The following is a 16374-nucleotide window of genomic DNA, read 5'->3' as shown; positions in this document are numbered from 1 at the left end:
AATTAATAATTGCTTGAATCTGAAATCTGATTTCATTCTTTTCTTAAATCAATCGCGAACGCGTTTTTATCCCTATCGTCCCAAGGTCAGATCAGTGGAAATCAGGCCCTTCTTAGATAAAGCATTGTGACAACATGGTAAATATACATATGATTATCATGAATCACTTGTCCTGTTTATTATATATTCTCTGGAGATCACTGTCATGAATGTCTAAAAATCGTTAATCACCTTCCATTCCCAATGATCTTTAGGCAAAAAAACTCTCTGCCGAGGAAAAAAGAAAAAGGATGGAGGATATATTCCACGAAACTGTAAGCTTTTTGAATCCATTGATCTACAAACCTATTCTGATCCGTGATCTGTTGAGTTTAACTCACTGTTTTAACGCTACTCCATTGAAATTAGAAAGAATTCTATCAGCTGAAAGAGCTGGAAAGAATCGCTCCCAAAATGAAAGGAATAGGTAAAACGATGGCGTTAATAGAATGCCACAAGTTCCTCCATCTTTACTCGCATACATTCGATAGTTTCGCAGTCGGTAAAGGATGTTCTCCAAAGTTTGGTCGACGACGATCTTATTACCTGTGAGAAGATCGGAACATCGAACTACTACTGGTCCTTTCCAAGTACTGCCCTGCAAACGGTGAGTGATTTCCATTTGTGATTTGCATGTATCTGTTGTGGAGATCATCTATTGACGTTATTCTCCCCTCTCTATCTTCTGCACTAGCGAAAGGTAAAGATCGAGCAGCTGAAGCAAGAGCTGGAGAGAGAGCAGTTGAGAAGCAAAGAGTTACAAGAGACAATAGAAAAGGCAACACAAGGAAGAGAGGAATCTGTAAGATAGTCATAGCTCATCAGCAGAAAGACCCGGTTCTTTTGAATGCTAATATCTCCCACAACAGGAGGATAGGGTTCAAAAGCTGGAGGAGCTCGCTCAAGCAGAGAGTCTTCGCAGGCGCAATCTGGATGAGCTAAAAGAATATAAAGACAATGATCCAACATTGTGGGAGGCGAAGGGTACTTTCGGCTGTTTTTCTTAATGCCACTATGTTGGTTAGTTGACTGTTGTATCCCGTAATATAGAGAAAGCGGCGCAAATTGCCAAAGAGGGAGCTAATCGTTGGACAGGTAAAAGTGGATGAGCCAGCCTCAAAGAACCCACACACTCCATCTTTAATACTCTGGTATTGCATTTGTTTTTCTATCGCAACACATAGAAAATGTGTGGACGCTTCAGTCGTATTGTTTCAACAAGTTCAATATGGAGCGATCAAGGTTCAACAAAGAGTTTGGTATATCGGAGGACTTCGATACCATTCCATAGCAGCGTGATTGAAATGTTAACCCGAGACGGCTTCTGTTTTTATTTTCGTCTATCTCTTTCCGCTCCCATATCTAATACGTTTATTTATGCGCATTGGATTCTTGCTGTACATATATAAATTCTATGTAAAGGAACAAACATTAAAGCAAATTTCTGTTTACACTTGAGCTAAGCCATTCAAATCGTAAAATAAAAAATTTCTTATGGGCAGAGATCGTGTCCAACTATTGAGGAATTAATAACAAAAAAATGGCAGTTGAATTGTAAGTCATCATCAGAGGGGAAGCAACGCCGTCAAAGAATCCGAATGTCTTTGTTGATGTGAAGTTTCTAATATGAATCTATCCATTTCTAGAGGGTCAGTCCCAAAAGCAAGCTGGGCAGATGAAGTCGGCGAGGAGCTAGGTAAAGATGTTCGCTGCATTTAATTTTCCTGCTAATTTGCTTTGAAAGCATTGGCTAATCGAGATCATATGTCTGATTCCCGATTTCTGTACAGATCAATTCCAGCCCCAAATATTCACCGATGAAAATGGCCTCAAAACCGTCATCGAGTACCGGATAAATGACGACGGCAAGAAGGTGAAAATCACACGCAAAATCCGCACCAAGCTGGTGCAGGAGCACGTGAATCGCGCGGTTGCAGAGCGCAAGAAATGGGCCAAATTTGGCCAGGAGGCCGGCAAGCAGCCCGGTCCCGATCTCAGCACTACCACCGTTGGAGAGAACATTGCCCTCAAGCTGTCATGGGCATCGAGCAAGCATGCCGTGGAGACGGAGGCAGATCAGGACGCCAAGGTGAAGGCTGCCCTCAAGGGGAAGAAGATTCTGTGCCGTATCTGCAAGGGCGATCACTTTACCACAAAGTGCCCGTTCAAGGACACTCTTGCTCCCCTCGACGAGATCACCGCCAGTCTCGGTGCATCTGCCGGGGCAGGAGAGAGCGGAGCGGCAACGGCCGCTGCCTCCGGCGCCAAGGAGCCGGAGCCCGCTCCAAGTGCGGAGCAGCCCTCTTCGGGCGGCAAATACGTCGCCCCGCATCTACGCGGCGATCGCAAGGGAGACCGTACGGGAGACTCCCCTCGCGAGAAGCGCGACGATACCGCCACCCTGCGTGTCACAAATCTGTCGGAGGAGACGACTGAGGCCGATCTCTACGACCTGTTCCGCCGGTTCGGCCAGATCGGGCGTGTGTATCTTGCTCGCGATCGCGAGACGAACATCTGCAAGGGCTTTGCGTTTGTCAGCTTCGTCCTGCGCGAGGACGCCGCCAAGGCACAACAAACCCTCGACGGCTATGGCTACGACAATCTCATTTTGCATGTGGAGTGGGCCAAGTCCTCGTCGTAAAGAGGTGGAGAAATAATAATATTATTATTATAAAAATTAAAAGAGCTACGGCACGGCTGGATTAAGCTGATTTGGTTGTCACGTCTACTTGGATTTTATTTTCTCTTTATTCCTTTTTTTTTTCTTGCCTGTTTTTTTATACATATACTCTTCCTCCCATTCATAAAAAAACAATAAAATATTATATACATATATATAGGTGTGTGTATGTATGTATGTATATATAATTATATAATAGGAAAGCCGTGATACGCTGTCTCTTCTTTATTTTGTGTTGTTTTTTTCCTTTCTGCCTAGTGATACGGATGCATAGGGCAAATCTAGATCACGAAAAAGAAAAAAAAATTCGATAAAATAAAATAACAAAAAGTAACATCAATCTGCAATTATTAAACGTAAAAGAACTATATACAATAAAGGAAAAGAGGGGAGAAGGAAAAAATAAAAATAAAAATAGCAATGGAAAAATAAAAATAAAACGGAAACAATAAAATTATATGTAAAAAAAAAACCACACATCACTTAACCCAGGTAGGATTGTTCGACGTCCATCGCCTCCAGTAAGGGCACCAAGAGCTCATCCACCTGCTCTACAGGGACATTGCAACAGATGGAGATCAGCCGGCGGTACTCTTGCTGTCGGGGGTTGGCGAAGCCACGCAGACGTACCACGTCCTCCACCAGCCGACTTCGAGACTTTTGCAGGCCGGTGAGGCGCTCTCGCAACACAGCGGTGCGTTCACGCAGGTACTGCTCTCGCTCGGCGGGAGAGAGCTGCTTTTCGGAGAGGTTGGGGATGGCGGAGTTGGGGACGGGCTGGGACGGGGGGGAGGTGGGGGTGGAGTGGGATTCACGCGGTGGGGTGGGCAGCTTCCGCTCCAACTCCCCGGGCGCAGACAACGTTGCCTCCATCTGGGCCGAGGAGAGGGGGGCGGGGGCGGAGAGATGGGGGGCAGGAATGTTGTCGACCTGTAGCATCTTTGCCCCCGCGACTCCAGCTGAAGGCAAAAACCCACTCGCGTCCAGCCCACCCCCCCCTGCTCTGATATTCTCGCCATTCGCGTGCACGCCGGATGGATCCCGACGGTTGCTGCTGATGGCCGCAGCCAGGCGTTCTCGCAGCCCCCGATTCAGCCCCTTTCGTAGGTGGCGCTCCAACTCCTCCACCCGTTTTTTTGCAATGGGGATTTGTTCGGCGCGCACCGTGTTCCCGTCCAGCAGCCGCCTCGACTCTTGAATCTGCATTTGGATGCTGTGTAAGAGAGAGCGCGCCTCTTGGAGGTCGCGATTTTTATTTCGGAGCTCCTGCTGGTGGGCAGAGGAGAGCTCGTCGAAGAGCCGGGTCACGTCGGACATGGCCTTGCGCACCACGGGATCCAAAGCGTCGTGAGGCGGACTCTCTCCGTCCGAATCCAGCAGCGCAGCCTCCACGGCCCCTGCCGAGGCGAAGGAACGGGCGCTCCGCCCCAAGCTCACGGGGGTGGTGGGCTGCGGGCTCTGGCTACGCGGCAGCCCTCCCCGTATCCTCACCAGACGGTCGGCCTCCACAATGTAGTCTTCGGGGGTCTTGCCAACGTCGTTCTGTACCCTAAGATCCGCCCCCGCATCGAGCAAGAGCTTCACTAGTCGTTTGTTGGGGATCCGCGCCGCAAGATGCAGAGCCGTATCCCCCATCACATCCCGCATGTTGAGTATCCCGCTCAGCTCCTCCGGGTCGGCCGACAGCTCCTTGATGAGGCACTCCATGTAGTACCGCGATGCATTCATCTTGCCTTTGCTGCCCGCAGTGGCGGCAATGTGATGGAACACGGTCCGGTCGTTTTTGTCCAGCATGCGGATATTCTCGTGCAGCAGCTCCACGAGCTCCGGGAACGAGCGCATATCGAAATTATTGGTGAAGAGAACGCTGCGCATCAGGGGCGTCTCGCCCAGATAATTGACACGCCGAATGTCCGCCCTAGCGTGATTGACCAGTATCCGCACAACCTTGATCCGCGCCATGGCGGCAGCCCAATGCAAACAGGTGTGGCCCTCCTCGTCGATGATGACGTCGGGGTCGAAATCGCTTGGGGGATGTGCGAGGATTGCTGGCACCTCTTGGGAGTCCGAGACGAAGTAGTCGAAGAGGATTTCCGCGTAGCGATTAGCTGAGTCATCGCTGAAATGTCCATCAAACTCGTAGCCTTCCTCTGACTCATAATCCATTTCATTCTCTTCCGCTTCGACCACCCCGTCTGACTCCATCTCATCCTCCCGCACCCGCTCTGGAATAGGTTTGATACGTTTCGGAGGACGACCACGTTTTTTCCGCGGCTGCGATTGCTGCTGTTGCTGTTGCTGTTGTTTAGCCCCTGTAGGCAACTCTCTGACCGGCGGTCGGCGTCTTCGCCGCTTACGCAGTGACATACTTCCATCTCCATGATCGTCGGAGTCACCTGCCATGGACGCGGAATGCACACTACCCATCGAAGGAGAGCCGGGAGCAAGTCGTGAGGAGGCCCGCAGGTCATCTGAGGCCATTCCAGCGTCACTTTCCACATCGGGCTCGAGCGCTGCCTCGCTGCCCACATCAAAATCCGACACCGATAATTCCGAGATAACATCATCCTCAAGAGATATCCCTGATGCACCGCGTGATATACCTCCTACCACGTCCAGGCGTTTTCTACCGCGTCCCCCACCGCGGCCTCTTCCGCCTCGAGCGCCACGCGGTTTCCCTCTATGGCCTGCGCGCGCATGCTTAGGGGCGAGTGGAGGGCTTTGTGATGTTGGAACATACTCCAATAGAGGTCTGAGTATATCAAGGACGCCGTATTGTGTCGCAAGCGAAACCGCTCGATCCAACGGCACCCATGTCCCTTGGTATTTTCCGTATCCGCCCTGAACTTTTTCATGTGCTCCTGTGTGTACTTCGCGCTCTAGGATTCGAGTACGCTGTGGTTTGTCAAATTCCGCAACCTTCAAGATTTGAGTCGCATTTAGGAATGAGTCCTCCTTCCGGCGCATGACCGACACTCCACGGGCGGTCATAACGTAGACTGGCACGCCTGAATAGGTTGCCTTAAATATCTGCTCCTTGCCACTGCTCAAAGATTTTCGCTTGTCTCCACCCAAATTTTCTTCAGGACCAGCAGAAGAGGCTGGAGCAGCGTTGCTTGCTTCTTCGGGGAGCGGTGGAGATGCAAGGTCAGGCTCAACAATTGCTGGGGGAGGGATTGTCATGTCTGAGGGTTCGGTTACTCTAGGATCTGAAGATGAATTGGGATGTGATTGGGACTCGAGTGAATCAGAAATTCCATTAGGGTCGTGTTTATGCAGCTCCTGCGATAATTCTTGTTCGGTGGTCGACATGATTGGCAGAATTTCACTTTATAGAATAGATCCGATGCGAAGATGAGTTTGAATGAAGATCTAGAACAAAATTGGGAGAACGGTGTGAGAACATGGAAAGAAGAATCGGGATCGGGAATCAAGCATGGGATTAAACAAGAGTAATTAAAATACTCACTCTTCAAAATAACGGTTATGACCAATGACAAGTCGATCAATTCACAGAGATTTTTTAGCTGCCACGCAGTGGTGGCAAGATCGCAATAATGATTTAGAGGATTGCTGAGACCGCACACCTCGTTAGCAGCCCTTCTTTCTGTTGCCCCAGAATTGCGTGTTCAATTCTCCACAGATCTAACGTGGAAAGTTTTACAGCAGAATAATATCCAGGGTGTGGAGGATAGCAAAACCTAACAAAGCGGCAAAAAGAATTATCTAGTCTCGCGTGGATTTGATTTGAAAAATTAGAGTGACGTAGACCTCTCTGTCGTCAGTTGTTTCAGTTTCCAAGCTAGCTCTTTGCATATCTTTTAAGACAAATGCGTATACGCCCGATGTTTTTTTAAGGTACAGGAACCTTAACTCTTCAAGAAATACACTCTTTTTTGAAAGAAAAACTTCTTCTTGTGGCATATTATAGGTGCGAACGTGTTTCCTGATGCTACATATTTAAACTCTATGAAGTGCACTGAGTTGCTTTTTTCCGTGAGAATCTACAATAGGCTCGCCTATGGAGAATACCGAATCGATGTAAGCATAAACTAGAATATTCACCAAAATTTTACCCGAAAGTATCAAATTCAGCAAATGTTGCCGACCACAGAAGTCGAGTCTTTTTACTTTAAAATATCAAATGAGTTTAGGGAACGAGAGGAATGCCGATATAATATGAACTCTAAAGATTGTTTGCAAGTATAGAGAGAAAAATATTTATACCCATCGGTTTTGTCGCATACAAACCGAATTAATGTTCATTTAATGCTTTGTTAAGACTCAGTTAGGTGTAATAAAATCAGTATTTCTAATAGATATAGTGGTGTCAAAAATAGTCTCGCCGACCAATTATAAAGTACATATGTCAGAACTACCGCCTCAGGTTGGCAATATTGGAATCAGGGAATATAGCCCGATATCCAAAAAGGCACATACAGGATCTCTTTAAACCCTGTCAATGAAGTTCTTGTTGACTTTGAACCGTAAAGCAAGAACAAAGGACGCCGCCAACATAATCATGGCACCGGTGAACTCGGAGAGAGGGAGGTAGCTTGTACTATGGGTCATATCAAAGAGAAACCCAGCAATAGGTGGGCCTAGTATTTTGCTGTTAGTGCAAATTCAGGTAGCAATCAACCGGGCTAATATTACCAAGAAGATAGCCGAAAGTGTTTATCGAATATATTAGTCCCATAGCCGAATTGAGATCTTTTGCTGCGGCAAAGCGCGCGATGGCAGTTGGGAAAACGGTCATGTAGCCACCTATATAGTTCAAGGTTATTCAAATACTGATAACGGCAACTGGTCGATATTCTAAGTGACTGTAAAACAAAATTTTCATATAACCTCCAAAAAAGCCATATGTGACTGCGAAGACGATAAGTATTCCCGATGTGCTCGCAAACGGCCACAGAATCATAGCCATTGCTCCAGTGAGGAAAAGGCTCAAAAAGAGTGTATTCACGCAACCACTAATTACACAGAGAATAAGGCTCTTATTTTAAGAGGAAAGAATCGTGAGAGCATACAAATAATCTGACGCGAGTCCTAAGACAACCCGTCCTACTGAGTTAATTCCGGGCATAATTCCTACAAGAGAAAAATAAATCTTCAATGCACTTTTCATATGAAAAGAAAAGAGTTTGGTGCACTACCAGTTAATATTGCAGCCATATCCGCGTTCATCCCAATAAATCGCGCGTACCCGTTCAACATGAAATAGGGTGTATTATAGCCGAAGCTATTGAAAAACGTGCAACACAGTAGCAAAACTAATTTGGTATTAATGACATGGAAATCGATATTAATATATCGTCCGTTAGCGCTGCGTCGAGAAGTCGACGTAACACGAGGACGGGCGAGAAACACGGCTATGGGCAGAAAGATAAGGCCAAGCAAAGCAAGCGCACGAAGAGACCATTGAAGGCCAGCACGGTCTATGAGAAACCGCACCAAGGGTGAAAAGGCCAACCCTCCTAATCCGCTTCCAGAAAGTGCGACCCCCATTGCGACGCCGCGTTTTTTCTCGAAGTGTTGAGCCGGGAGAGAGATTGAGGGAAAATAGCTATTGAAAAGTAAAGAGCTGGAACAATTGTCTCGACCACAATTTCCTCAAAATATACTCTACACTAGTGAAATGCCAAGTCCAAACAGAAAGCCTTGGGTAAGAAATATGTGCCAGAGCTATGTATATCGGAGGAATAATAGAGATATTAGGCCACGCTTCTCAACCAGGCTGTAACAAATACTGCCTTTGTTGCAAAGCTTGCAACAATATGCGAGGCGACGCAGAAGAAAGTGCCAACAATCATTGTCTTACGATAGCCAAAATTCCGGATAAAAACATCACTGAACACGCCAAAGAAAGTCAGAGTTGCCTGCGTAAGTGAGCCTACAAAAGCTACTTGGAGTGTAGTGTATTCGCCAGCAAAAACATTGCTAAGGTATTCCGTCTGGTATATACTCCAGGAGAATGTTACGCCAAAGCAGTAAGCGTTTCTGTTGTAAAATTATATATATACAAAGTGAAATCGTCTCTAATTAATGAATGGTATTAGTTCTGTTGCCTACACAAGAAAAGAACTAACTACTCCCAGCCATCCGATTCTACTGTCCAAGGGGGGACAGGAGGCATCCATGTTGACTTGGCTCTGTCTCCCACAATAACTCTTATCGTTAGCACTCTTCTCTCTTATGCCAGAGCCTTCATTAGAGCCCAACGGTTTCACATCTGTGAATACACTCGAGTCTTTTGCTGCTTCCCCTATATCCGCTCCACCTGGTGCCTTTTCAGTGATGCCTTCTGTTTGCACCGGAATAATAAGAGCCTTCGATGGTTGCATTTTCCATATAATTGGATGGGGTTGGCTCTACACTGATTATACCCTTTAGTTAGTTCAGCAGTAGTAGACAGATAATAGAAAGGTGTATACATGAAAGGTTTTAAAGGTTTGTATTGTTAACTTAATTAAGTGAGCACGAAATTTAAATACAAAACCTTTTCAAGAGTAGTCGGTAATTGGCCGAAATCTGTTCTGTATACTTGTTGATTCAATGGACTAAATAAATCATTTTTCTTAGCATCTGTGCTGCCGCGAATTTTGCGATTAGTTTGTGTTTGCCAGTTACTTTTTCTCATGTACAGACGGGTTTCACAGACCGAAACCCTCCTACTAAGTCTAGTGCGGATTTTCTCTATAGTTCAAAGTTATCACGTGGGAGGTTGGTGCTATGGTTATCCCCAACAGGGATTTCCGAGTTGGGATATTTGGTGGTATTTTTTATTAGAAAAATGTGGGGAAATGTAAATAAATATAAATACAATACAATTATAATTTTCATTAATCCGTTGAAGCAAGACACTGATGAAAATCTCGGAGGAGAGGTTGGTCCGTATTTGATCAGAATTTCTTGAACAAATTCCGGTCAAGAGAGAACCGAAGCGCAAGAATGAAGAGTGAGGCTACCACGGTTACTGCTCCCGCAAATTCCGCAAGTGGAATATAATTTTGTCTTCCGGTCATGTCTAATAATGCACCAGATATAGGGGGACCTGGTAGCGTTGAAAACAGGTGAAAAGTCAGAGTTTGAATATTCAGAGCAATACTATTCACTTACCGAATACATATCCAAAAATAAAAACGGTGTAGATTAGGCTGACGGCAGTGTTGATAGCGTAAGGAGGGACAAGATCAGCGATGATTACAGAATACAATGAAATAAATGCTCCTATTAAGGGGGGTCGCAAGAAGTCGATGATAATTGTTTAGTCCGCGTATTTTTTGATATTGCAGAACTGTTAAAAAGATAAGCTAACTCTCACCTCCAAACCATCCATATAATATGGTGAGGACTACAAGAATCCCTAGGCAATTGGCAAATGGCCATACTATCATTACGGCCAACCCGGAAACCATGGTGCTCCAGAGCATTGTGTTGACTCGTCCACTAGAGAACCAGAATATAGTAAAGTCGTGCAACAAGTTATTAGTGAGCACATGTTTGAAGAACATTTACAAATACACTACAAATAATCGGCAGAAAGTCCAATAACTACCCGCGCCAAGCTATTGACTCCGGACATCACCCCTATTAAAGAATGTGGATATAAATCGGTATTTCATCATGCTTCTCTCATGTCAAAATCTACCTGTAAGTGTAGCGGCCAAAGTACGATCCACGCCGATATGAAGTGCAAAGGTATTGACATAAAAGAAGGGAGTGAAAAATCCAAAACTGATGAAAAAGCCGCACCCAACAAGTAGGACTAGGCGTGGGGTCATGAAGGAGAAGTCCACCAACTTCGCCTTCTTATTAGATTTTGGTCTCGCTGTCCTGAGTCGAGGACGCACGAAGATGGACGCAATAGGAAGCAACCCCAATCCTATGAAAGCCAGTACGCGAAGCGACCATTGATACCCGACTTTGTCGATTAGCGTGCGCACCATTGGCGATAGGGCTAAACCTCCAATACCTCCGCTAGAAACCGCGAGTCCAGTCGCGAGTCCTCTTCGCTTGAGGAAATATTGAGCAGGCAGCGTGATAGAAGAAAAGAAACACAAGGATGTGCCAATCCCATTTAATATCCCCTGGGTAAGGTAGAGTTGCCAAAGCTATGAAGGCGTATACACATATAGCAGATATATAGAAGCGGGTTGGCTCATCAACGACTTACCTCTGTTGAGAAACTGGCCAAAATAAAAGCTCCCGTAGTGCATGCACAACCAATGAGCATGGTTTTCCGATATCCAATATGTCGCATTAAAATATCGACAAAAATTCCTAGGGATATCATTAGGCCATTGCTCAGTGATCCAATAAATGAAAGCTGCAGGGTTGTGTATCGGTTTGCGAAAAAGGTGCTCAGGTCATATTCTTGATATACTCCCCAGGAGTAAGTTGTTCCGAAACAATAGAAATTGACGAGAAAAGAAGAGAGCACTACAAACCACCCACGCGGGTGGTCAAACGGTAAAATTGCATCCTCCTCATCCAACTTGTTGTTCTTAGCAGTATCCTCAGACGAGTAACTCGGTACATTTCCCAAGTCAACAACACACTTGTTGTCTAGATCATTATCCGGCTTTTCAGCATCATGCGATGATTTTTGCTCCAATTTATAACCCGCTATATCTAACTTCTTACATTCGCTCTTCCTCCCTTCTTTTATGGCCAAATTTCCGTTCTCTTCAACATCAATTCTAGATGCCTCCTGGGATTTGGATACAGGGGCATCCGAGGGTGAAGTATTTCGCACATGCATTCAGCCAAGAGTATTTAATGCGCTAAAAATCAGGGAGATACAAATATATATCAGTTTGCGCTTACTAATGTTGTGAGTATTAACACAAACCGATATTAGAGAGGATAACAAAAACCTTAATACGGAAAAACTTATACACTGACCGATCTTCATCAACGATATAAAAACATTGCAATTCCCAATAGGCCAATCGCACTTTCCACAGCATTGTTTCTTGAGTCACCAATTAGCAACTGAGATCGCACCCTCAAAGCGTGAGATTCGATAAATAGAGCAATGGCACGTAGAAATATGGAGTCAATTGACTCTTGAAACGTCCATGAATGGATGGATGAATAAAAGGCATAATTCAGTTATTTGAGAGTAAGTATACTAGCTAAGTCAGCAAGTAAGTTGTAGAGAAAGCTCACTATACTAATCAAAATACCATTGGCTATTCAGTCGTTAGTCGGGATTTTGTTTTTTCCCCCGTATAATATACCATATTGCAAATTACAAAGGAAGTAAAGTGTAAGCCACACAATATCTTATGACTCAATCTTCATCTTCTAATCCGCTTGAGCTCGTGTTTTAAAAGCCATTTTGTAATAAACAGGTTTTAAGAAAGGCAGCTGAATATCGTCATTTCAATCATTTACTTGCATTAGCAAAGATCTTGAAACATTCGTGGGCAAAATAGCTTTCTTATTAAAGATTAGGAATATCAAGCCTTTTCAACACATTTCCAATATATATTTTCTCGCTAATATGTACCATGGAGCTCTTTTTACGATCGATTCAGTTTAAATGTTTGTGTCCAGTACAACTGTCAATGGAACATTCGTCCTTTTTATATTTTGAAACAGTCAAAACTGCGGGCTTGTAATTGAAAAAAAAAATAATATCCAGAGAATACCCTCCAGTTTTATCGTTAGAAATTAAATGCTATTTTGTAAAGGTCATCATATCCACACAAGATTGAAGGAATTGACTTCTCGTCCCATTTCCTCTAAACTGGTTAAAAAAAATAGGACGACTCGGGATTTGAACCCGAAACCTTAAGATCTGCAGTCTCACGCTCTACCGTTGAGCTAGCCGTCCGCTCAGCTTGTTGAAATAATCGAAATTGACAAGATTATATACAAAGAATTTTTACATTATTTTCAAAAAATGAAAACATTTTAATACAAAGAGCTCAAACAGACTTTTACCTTGTATTCTATTCAAGCTATTCTACAATATTTATTAAGTAAATGGTTCTTTCATATTCACTATACTCCCTTATTATAAGGAATTTGCAAAAGACAAAGTTAATGGTGCCTAATGAATTATCTTTGCATTTCTTCTGATCGAGTTTGCGACAAAAGGACATTTAATACTATTGTATTATGTTATATAATTTACTTGGACACATAAAATATTAGGTAAAGATTACTCCAATATAGTATATTCAGTATAAATCATTTAAACTCGAAAACAACACGGGTTATAATATGCTACTTATATTCTCGCAAATATATAGATGTAGCGATTTATGTTTTTTTTCTTTTCATAGTATTCAAGGGGTTATGTTCAATTAATTTCGAAAATTTTTGATTTGTGATTATTTTGTATTTAATATGGAAAATTCCACTTATCTATTCCATAACTTAATAATATTAAACTAATACTAAGCTATCCTGTCATATGCCTGAAAATAATAAAGAGTTAATGGAATAGATGGAAGTATTGTCTATTGTACTATAAAATGGAAGCTGATATTGCTGAAGAAGTTTTGACCACCCCTCAATCGGAGTAGTAATTCTGGTGGATCTTAATAATTACATAGTATCGGAGTTGGCAGTTTCGATCGAATAAGCGCGTATGAATCAAATTCTAGATTAAAACAATTTAAAACTAAAACCCCGGAAAACCCTGAATAAATCGTGGAAACCCATAACATCAATTGAAATATGTATTGATTTCATGCTGCAGTATCAACATATCCTTCACATAACTCAATGGATCCAATCTCAATTTCTCAATTCATCTTAGCATTCTCTAGGCTTATTCGGCATAAACAAGAGTTGAGAAAACAGCCTTGTAACACAACTCTTGTAAGTCGTGCTGGAAAATCCCATGACCTAGGCAAAAGAATAAGATCACCAGCAGTGGTAAAAAGTAAAGCGGTGGCATCCTGTGCCCAGATCAACTCCTTGGGAAACCAGGACATCTCACCCAATCCTTCTAGCGATCTCAAAGAGACCCTTTCCAATGTCTCACCTTGCAAACTCGCAACTCCATTAGATGATATTCAGGAAACATCAAGCACGAGTTCGGCTGAGGAACATTTCGAACCATCTTTCGACACGGAATGTCAACAGATTCTGCGCCAGCGCTTAAAAATGCTTCGTCAGGATCATTCAGTTAATGAATATATTGAGCAGTTCCAGGATCTTACTCACCGCCTCCAACTTACTGAGGATGCCGCACTAGAGCGTTTCATTGATGGCTTGAAACACCACTGCCGGTTCCAAGTTCGAATGAAGTCACCGAGTACTTTGAGCGAAGCTTGTTCACTTGCCTTAAGTTACGAAATTGAACATCACGGAGTACACAAGCCTTCACAAATGGAAACTGGATCAACGATCTCTTATCATCCATCAGAGTCCCATGAAAAAAACACGGGGGCGATAACTATCAGATCTTAGACTAGTAATAGTGGATACATGCTGTATGGGAGGTGGTGAACCTAAGAGTGTCTCGCTCGGGATTCAGCTTGTGTATATACGGAAGAGAAAGTGTAGAGATACTACATCGAACCAGAATTCCACAGGAAACCATCTTATCTGAGCGGCAGATGGAATTCGATCCAACATTGTATGATAATGGCGCCTGTGGCGATGAACATATTCTTATAGCAAAGCTGATGCCATGTGGATTATGCGCAGGGATTTGTTGTTAATAGTGGAATCGCATAATGTAACTTTGTATAAAAAAGTTTTATGAACCTGTCCTTAACTTTAAGATTACTCTCATCAATTTACATTGTAATATTGTATCCATGTTTGCGACTAATTAAGTCGATGACAAACAATACTTTAATCTCAATCTTAGTACAGATTTTGACTTATTTTACTCTAATATCGCCCAATGGGACTGATAAATGTAGATGATAAGAAATATCTCCGTTCAAGGTGTTTCAAGAAAAAAAATATGTAAATATATACATTAAGGGGATATATACACTAAAGGAGTAAAGGCAAGCATTCAACTAGTTTTCTGTTAAAATACTGTTTTAATGTAGTAAAATATTTGTCAGTTGGAATCAATGATCACTGCTAATGTGACTGCTCTGTGACATTTTTTAAAACAAAACAATTATTTTCGACTGTCATCAAAGACGGATTCAAGATTTACACAAGATGCCACGAGCTGCTTGGAAAGGGCCATTTTTTGTGCAGTTTCCCGGCCTTAAAGAAGCCATCAAAAATAGTACTCCCATAGCCACTCAAGGTATAATTCTTATTTTCTATAATTTTGTCTTTTCCATGTCATTTTTTATTTATTTATTTAATTATTACTACAGCAAGAGCATGTACGATCTTGCCTTCATTCGTCGGCCTCAAGTTTTTGGTTCATAATGGCCGCGATTATCTGCCAGTTGAGATATCGGAAGAAATGGTAGGTCACAAGTTGGGAGAATTTGCGCCTACCCGGAAGCGCTTCACATACCGTCAAACCAAGAATAAGTAATGGCAAAAGTGTTTCGTTGTACTTTGGTGATTTTAGAATATATTTACTCGTGTATATATACATCGAATTCGTTAATTCAAAAATTTCGCTTTCAAATGATCATCTGAGTAAATGAAGCAATTATATATAGAAAAAGAGAGCTTACATATAACAAGGTATACCTATCAGCTGTTTTTAAAAGAAAGCACTCCAACACATTCATCGCTGGTTGTTTCTCTCCCACGGCAGCAAAATTTTGCCCCCACACCTGCACGTACACAGCCGATATGAAATTTGATACTACGTTGCCGGACAACTAGCCTTGGTAGCCAGGATTTCTCAAGGGCATGGGGGCATTGAACTTTGCATATATAGAGCTAGAAATGGGAATCAAAAGTTTGATTGTATCATCTTGTCTTATGAAAAGTCATTGTAAGCAACTTACTCCTTTCCCACATTCAATCAGTGAATGAGCCTTAAGATTCGGGGATATTATCCACTGGAAGTGCGAGTAATCACCACAAAGTACCTCGTAATCAGTGAGGATGACTTCTTGACCTCTTAGCACTGTAGCAAGTCCCTTATCTTGCATCACTGAGCCTACATATACTTCGCCCGCAAACTCGACTCTAAATTGCAGCGGAATGCATAAGTATATGTAAATGTTCACTTTGAATCTATTTACTAGAAAGAGCACTAAAGTCCACCTTCCCACATATACACGACGTCCATTGTTCATCCCGGCACAATAGGCGTCTACAGGCATATGGCTATATGTAATAACGCCTAGTCATGCCCACATTCTCTTATTCTACCCTATTATAACACATATATACTTCTTTGTTACGCTCCGCCAAATCCATTTCCCTTCGTCTACTTTCCCACTATATTGCCTATAAACTTGTCCACATATCTTGGCAAGGGTGTCAGCGGAGATTTGCCCTGTAAGTACAAGATAAGTGGGAATTGCGGTGGAGAGACCCGCGACAAGGGCAACGGTGCTTCCAACCAGGCTGGCCGTCAGCAAGTGACCCATTTCGTAAAGAGTGTAATTGGAAAAACATGTAATTTTATGTTTCCTCTAACGGAGATTTTACACATTAAATCACACGTGCCGGAAAATTTTAATAGAGCTGTTTTGAAGTAGAGCGGTATTTCGATTCGTATGAAAAATAAAACGAAAACAAAGAAAAGG

General features: G+C 43.2%; 8 protein-coding genes and 1 non-coding gene across 9 annotated transcripts; 4 read left to right on the top strand and 5 right to left on the bottom strand.

Annotated features, from left to right (window-relative positions):
- Positions 1-134: 134 nt before the first annotated feature.
- Positions 135-1330, top strand: VTP21DRAFT_5499 (uncharacterized protein; the record flags this gene model as incomplete). The annotated part of the gene is made up of 8 exons (XM_069396026.1): positions 135-137; positions 255-314; positions 409-466; positions 531-646; positions 734-841; positions 909-1023; positions 1090-1134; positions 1224-1330. The coding sequence occupies 8 exons, from the start codon at positions 135-137 to the stop codon at positions 1328-1330; spliced, it is 612 nt and encodes a 203-aa protein (XP_069248067.1).
- Positions 1331-1579: 249 nt separating this feature from the next.
- On the top strand, positions 1580-2680 carry VTP21DRAFT_5498 (uncharacterized protein; the record flags this gene model as incomplete). Its single annotated transcript, XM_069396025.1, has 3 exons — positions 1580-1593; positions 1686-1735; positions 1830-2680. 3 exons carry the CDS (start codon positions 1580-1582, stop codon positions 2678-2680), a joined length of 915 nt encoding a protein of 304 aa, XP_069248066.1.
- A 522-nt stretch (positions 2681-3202) lies between these two features.
- Positions 3203-6031, bottom strand: VTP21DRAFT_5497 (uncharacterized protein; the record flags this gene model as incomplete). Its single annotated transcript, XM_069396024.1, has 1 exon — positions 3203-6031. The coding sequence occupies one exon, from the start codon at positions 6029-6031 to the stop codon at positions 3203-3205; it is 2829 nt and encodes a 942-aa protein (XP_069248065.1).
- A 1137-nt stretch (positions 6032-7168) lies between these two features.
- VTP21DRAFT_5496 (uncharacterized protein) lies at positions 7169-9066 on the bottom strand (the record flags this gene model as incomplete). The annotated part of the gene is made up of 8 exons (XM_069396023.1): positions 7169-7320; positions 7376-7486; positions 7571-7695; positions 7753-7813; positions 7879-8288; positions 8352-8407; positions 8476-8722; positions 8795-9066. 8 exons carry the CDS (start codon positions 9064-9066, stop codon positions 7169-7171), a joined length of 1434 nt encoding a protein of 477 aa, XP_069248064.1.
- A 558-nt stretch (positions 9067-9624) lies between these two features.
- Positions 9625-11486, bottom strand: VTP21DRAFT_5495 (uncharacterized protein; the record flags this gene model as incomplete). The annotated part of the gene is made up of 6 exons (XM_069396022.1): positions 9625-9776; positions 9842-9952; positions 10047-10171; positions 10252-10312; positions 10374-10836; positions 10899-11486. The coding sequence occupies 6 exons, from the start codon at positions 11484-11486 to the stop codon at positions 9625-9627; spliced, it is 1500 nt and encodes a 499-aa protein (XP_069248063.1).
- A 1008-nt stretch (positions 11487-12494) lies between these two features.
- VTP21DRAFT_t215 lies at positions 12495-12566 on the bottom strand. The gene has a single exon. It is a non-coding gene; the product is annotated as a tRNA-Cys (tRNA).
- An 899-nt stretch (positions 12567-13465) lies between these two features.
- VTP21DRAFT_5494 (uncharacterized protein) lies at positions 13466-14155 on the top strand (the record flags this gene model as incomplete). The annotated part of the gene is made up of 1 exon (XM_069396021.1): positions 13466-14155. One exon carries the CDS (start codon positions 13466-13468, stop codon positions 14153-14155), a length of 690 nt encoding a protein of 229 aa, XP_069248062.1.
- A 714-nt stretch (positions 14156-14869) lies between these two features.
- Positions 14870-15200, top strand: VTP21DRAFT_5493 (mitochondrial 37S ribosomal protein uS19m; the record flags this gene model as incomplete). The annotated part of the gene is made up of 2 exons (XM_069396020.1): positions 14870-14960; positions 15034-15200. 2 exons carry the CDS (start codon positions 14870-14872, stop codon positions 15198-15200), a joined length of 258 nt encoding a protein of 85 aa, XP_069248061.1.
- A 164-nt stretch (positions 15201-15364) lies between these two features.
- Positions 15365-16215, bottom strand: VTP21DRAFT_5492 (uncharacterized protein; the record flags this gene model as incomplete). The annotated part of the gene is made up of 4 exons (XM_069396019.1): positions 15365-15556; positions 15625-15808; positions 15887-15949; positions 16016-16215. 4 exons carry the CDS (start codon positions 16213-16215, stop codon positions 15365-15367), a joined length of 639 nt encoding a protein of 212 aa, XP_069248060.1.
- Between the last annotated feature and the right edge of the window lie 159 nt (positions 16216-16374).

The sequence above is a fragment of the Calcarisporiella thermophila genome (assembly GCF_041956535.1).
Source record: "Calcarisporiella thermophila strain CBS 279.70 unplaced genomic scaffold VTP21scaffold_22, whole genome shotgun sequence".
Classification (NCBI taxonomy): domain Eukaryota; kingdom Fungi; phylum Calcarisporiellomycota; class Calcarisporiellomycetes; order Calcarisporiellales; family Calcarisporiellaceae; genus Calcarisporiella; species Calcarisporiella thermophila.
The sequence above is the reverse complement of the archived record's forward strand: the minus strand, read 5'-3'. Positions and strand labels throughout refer to the sequence as shown.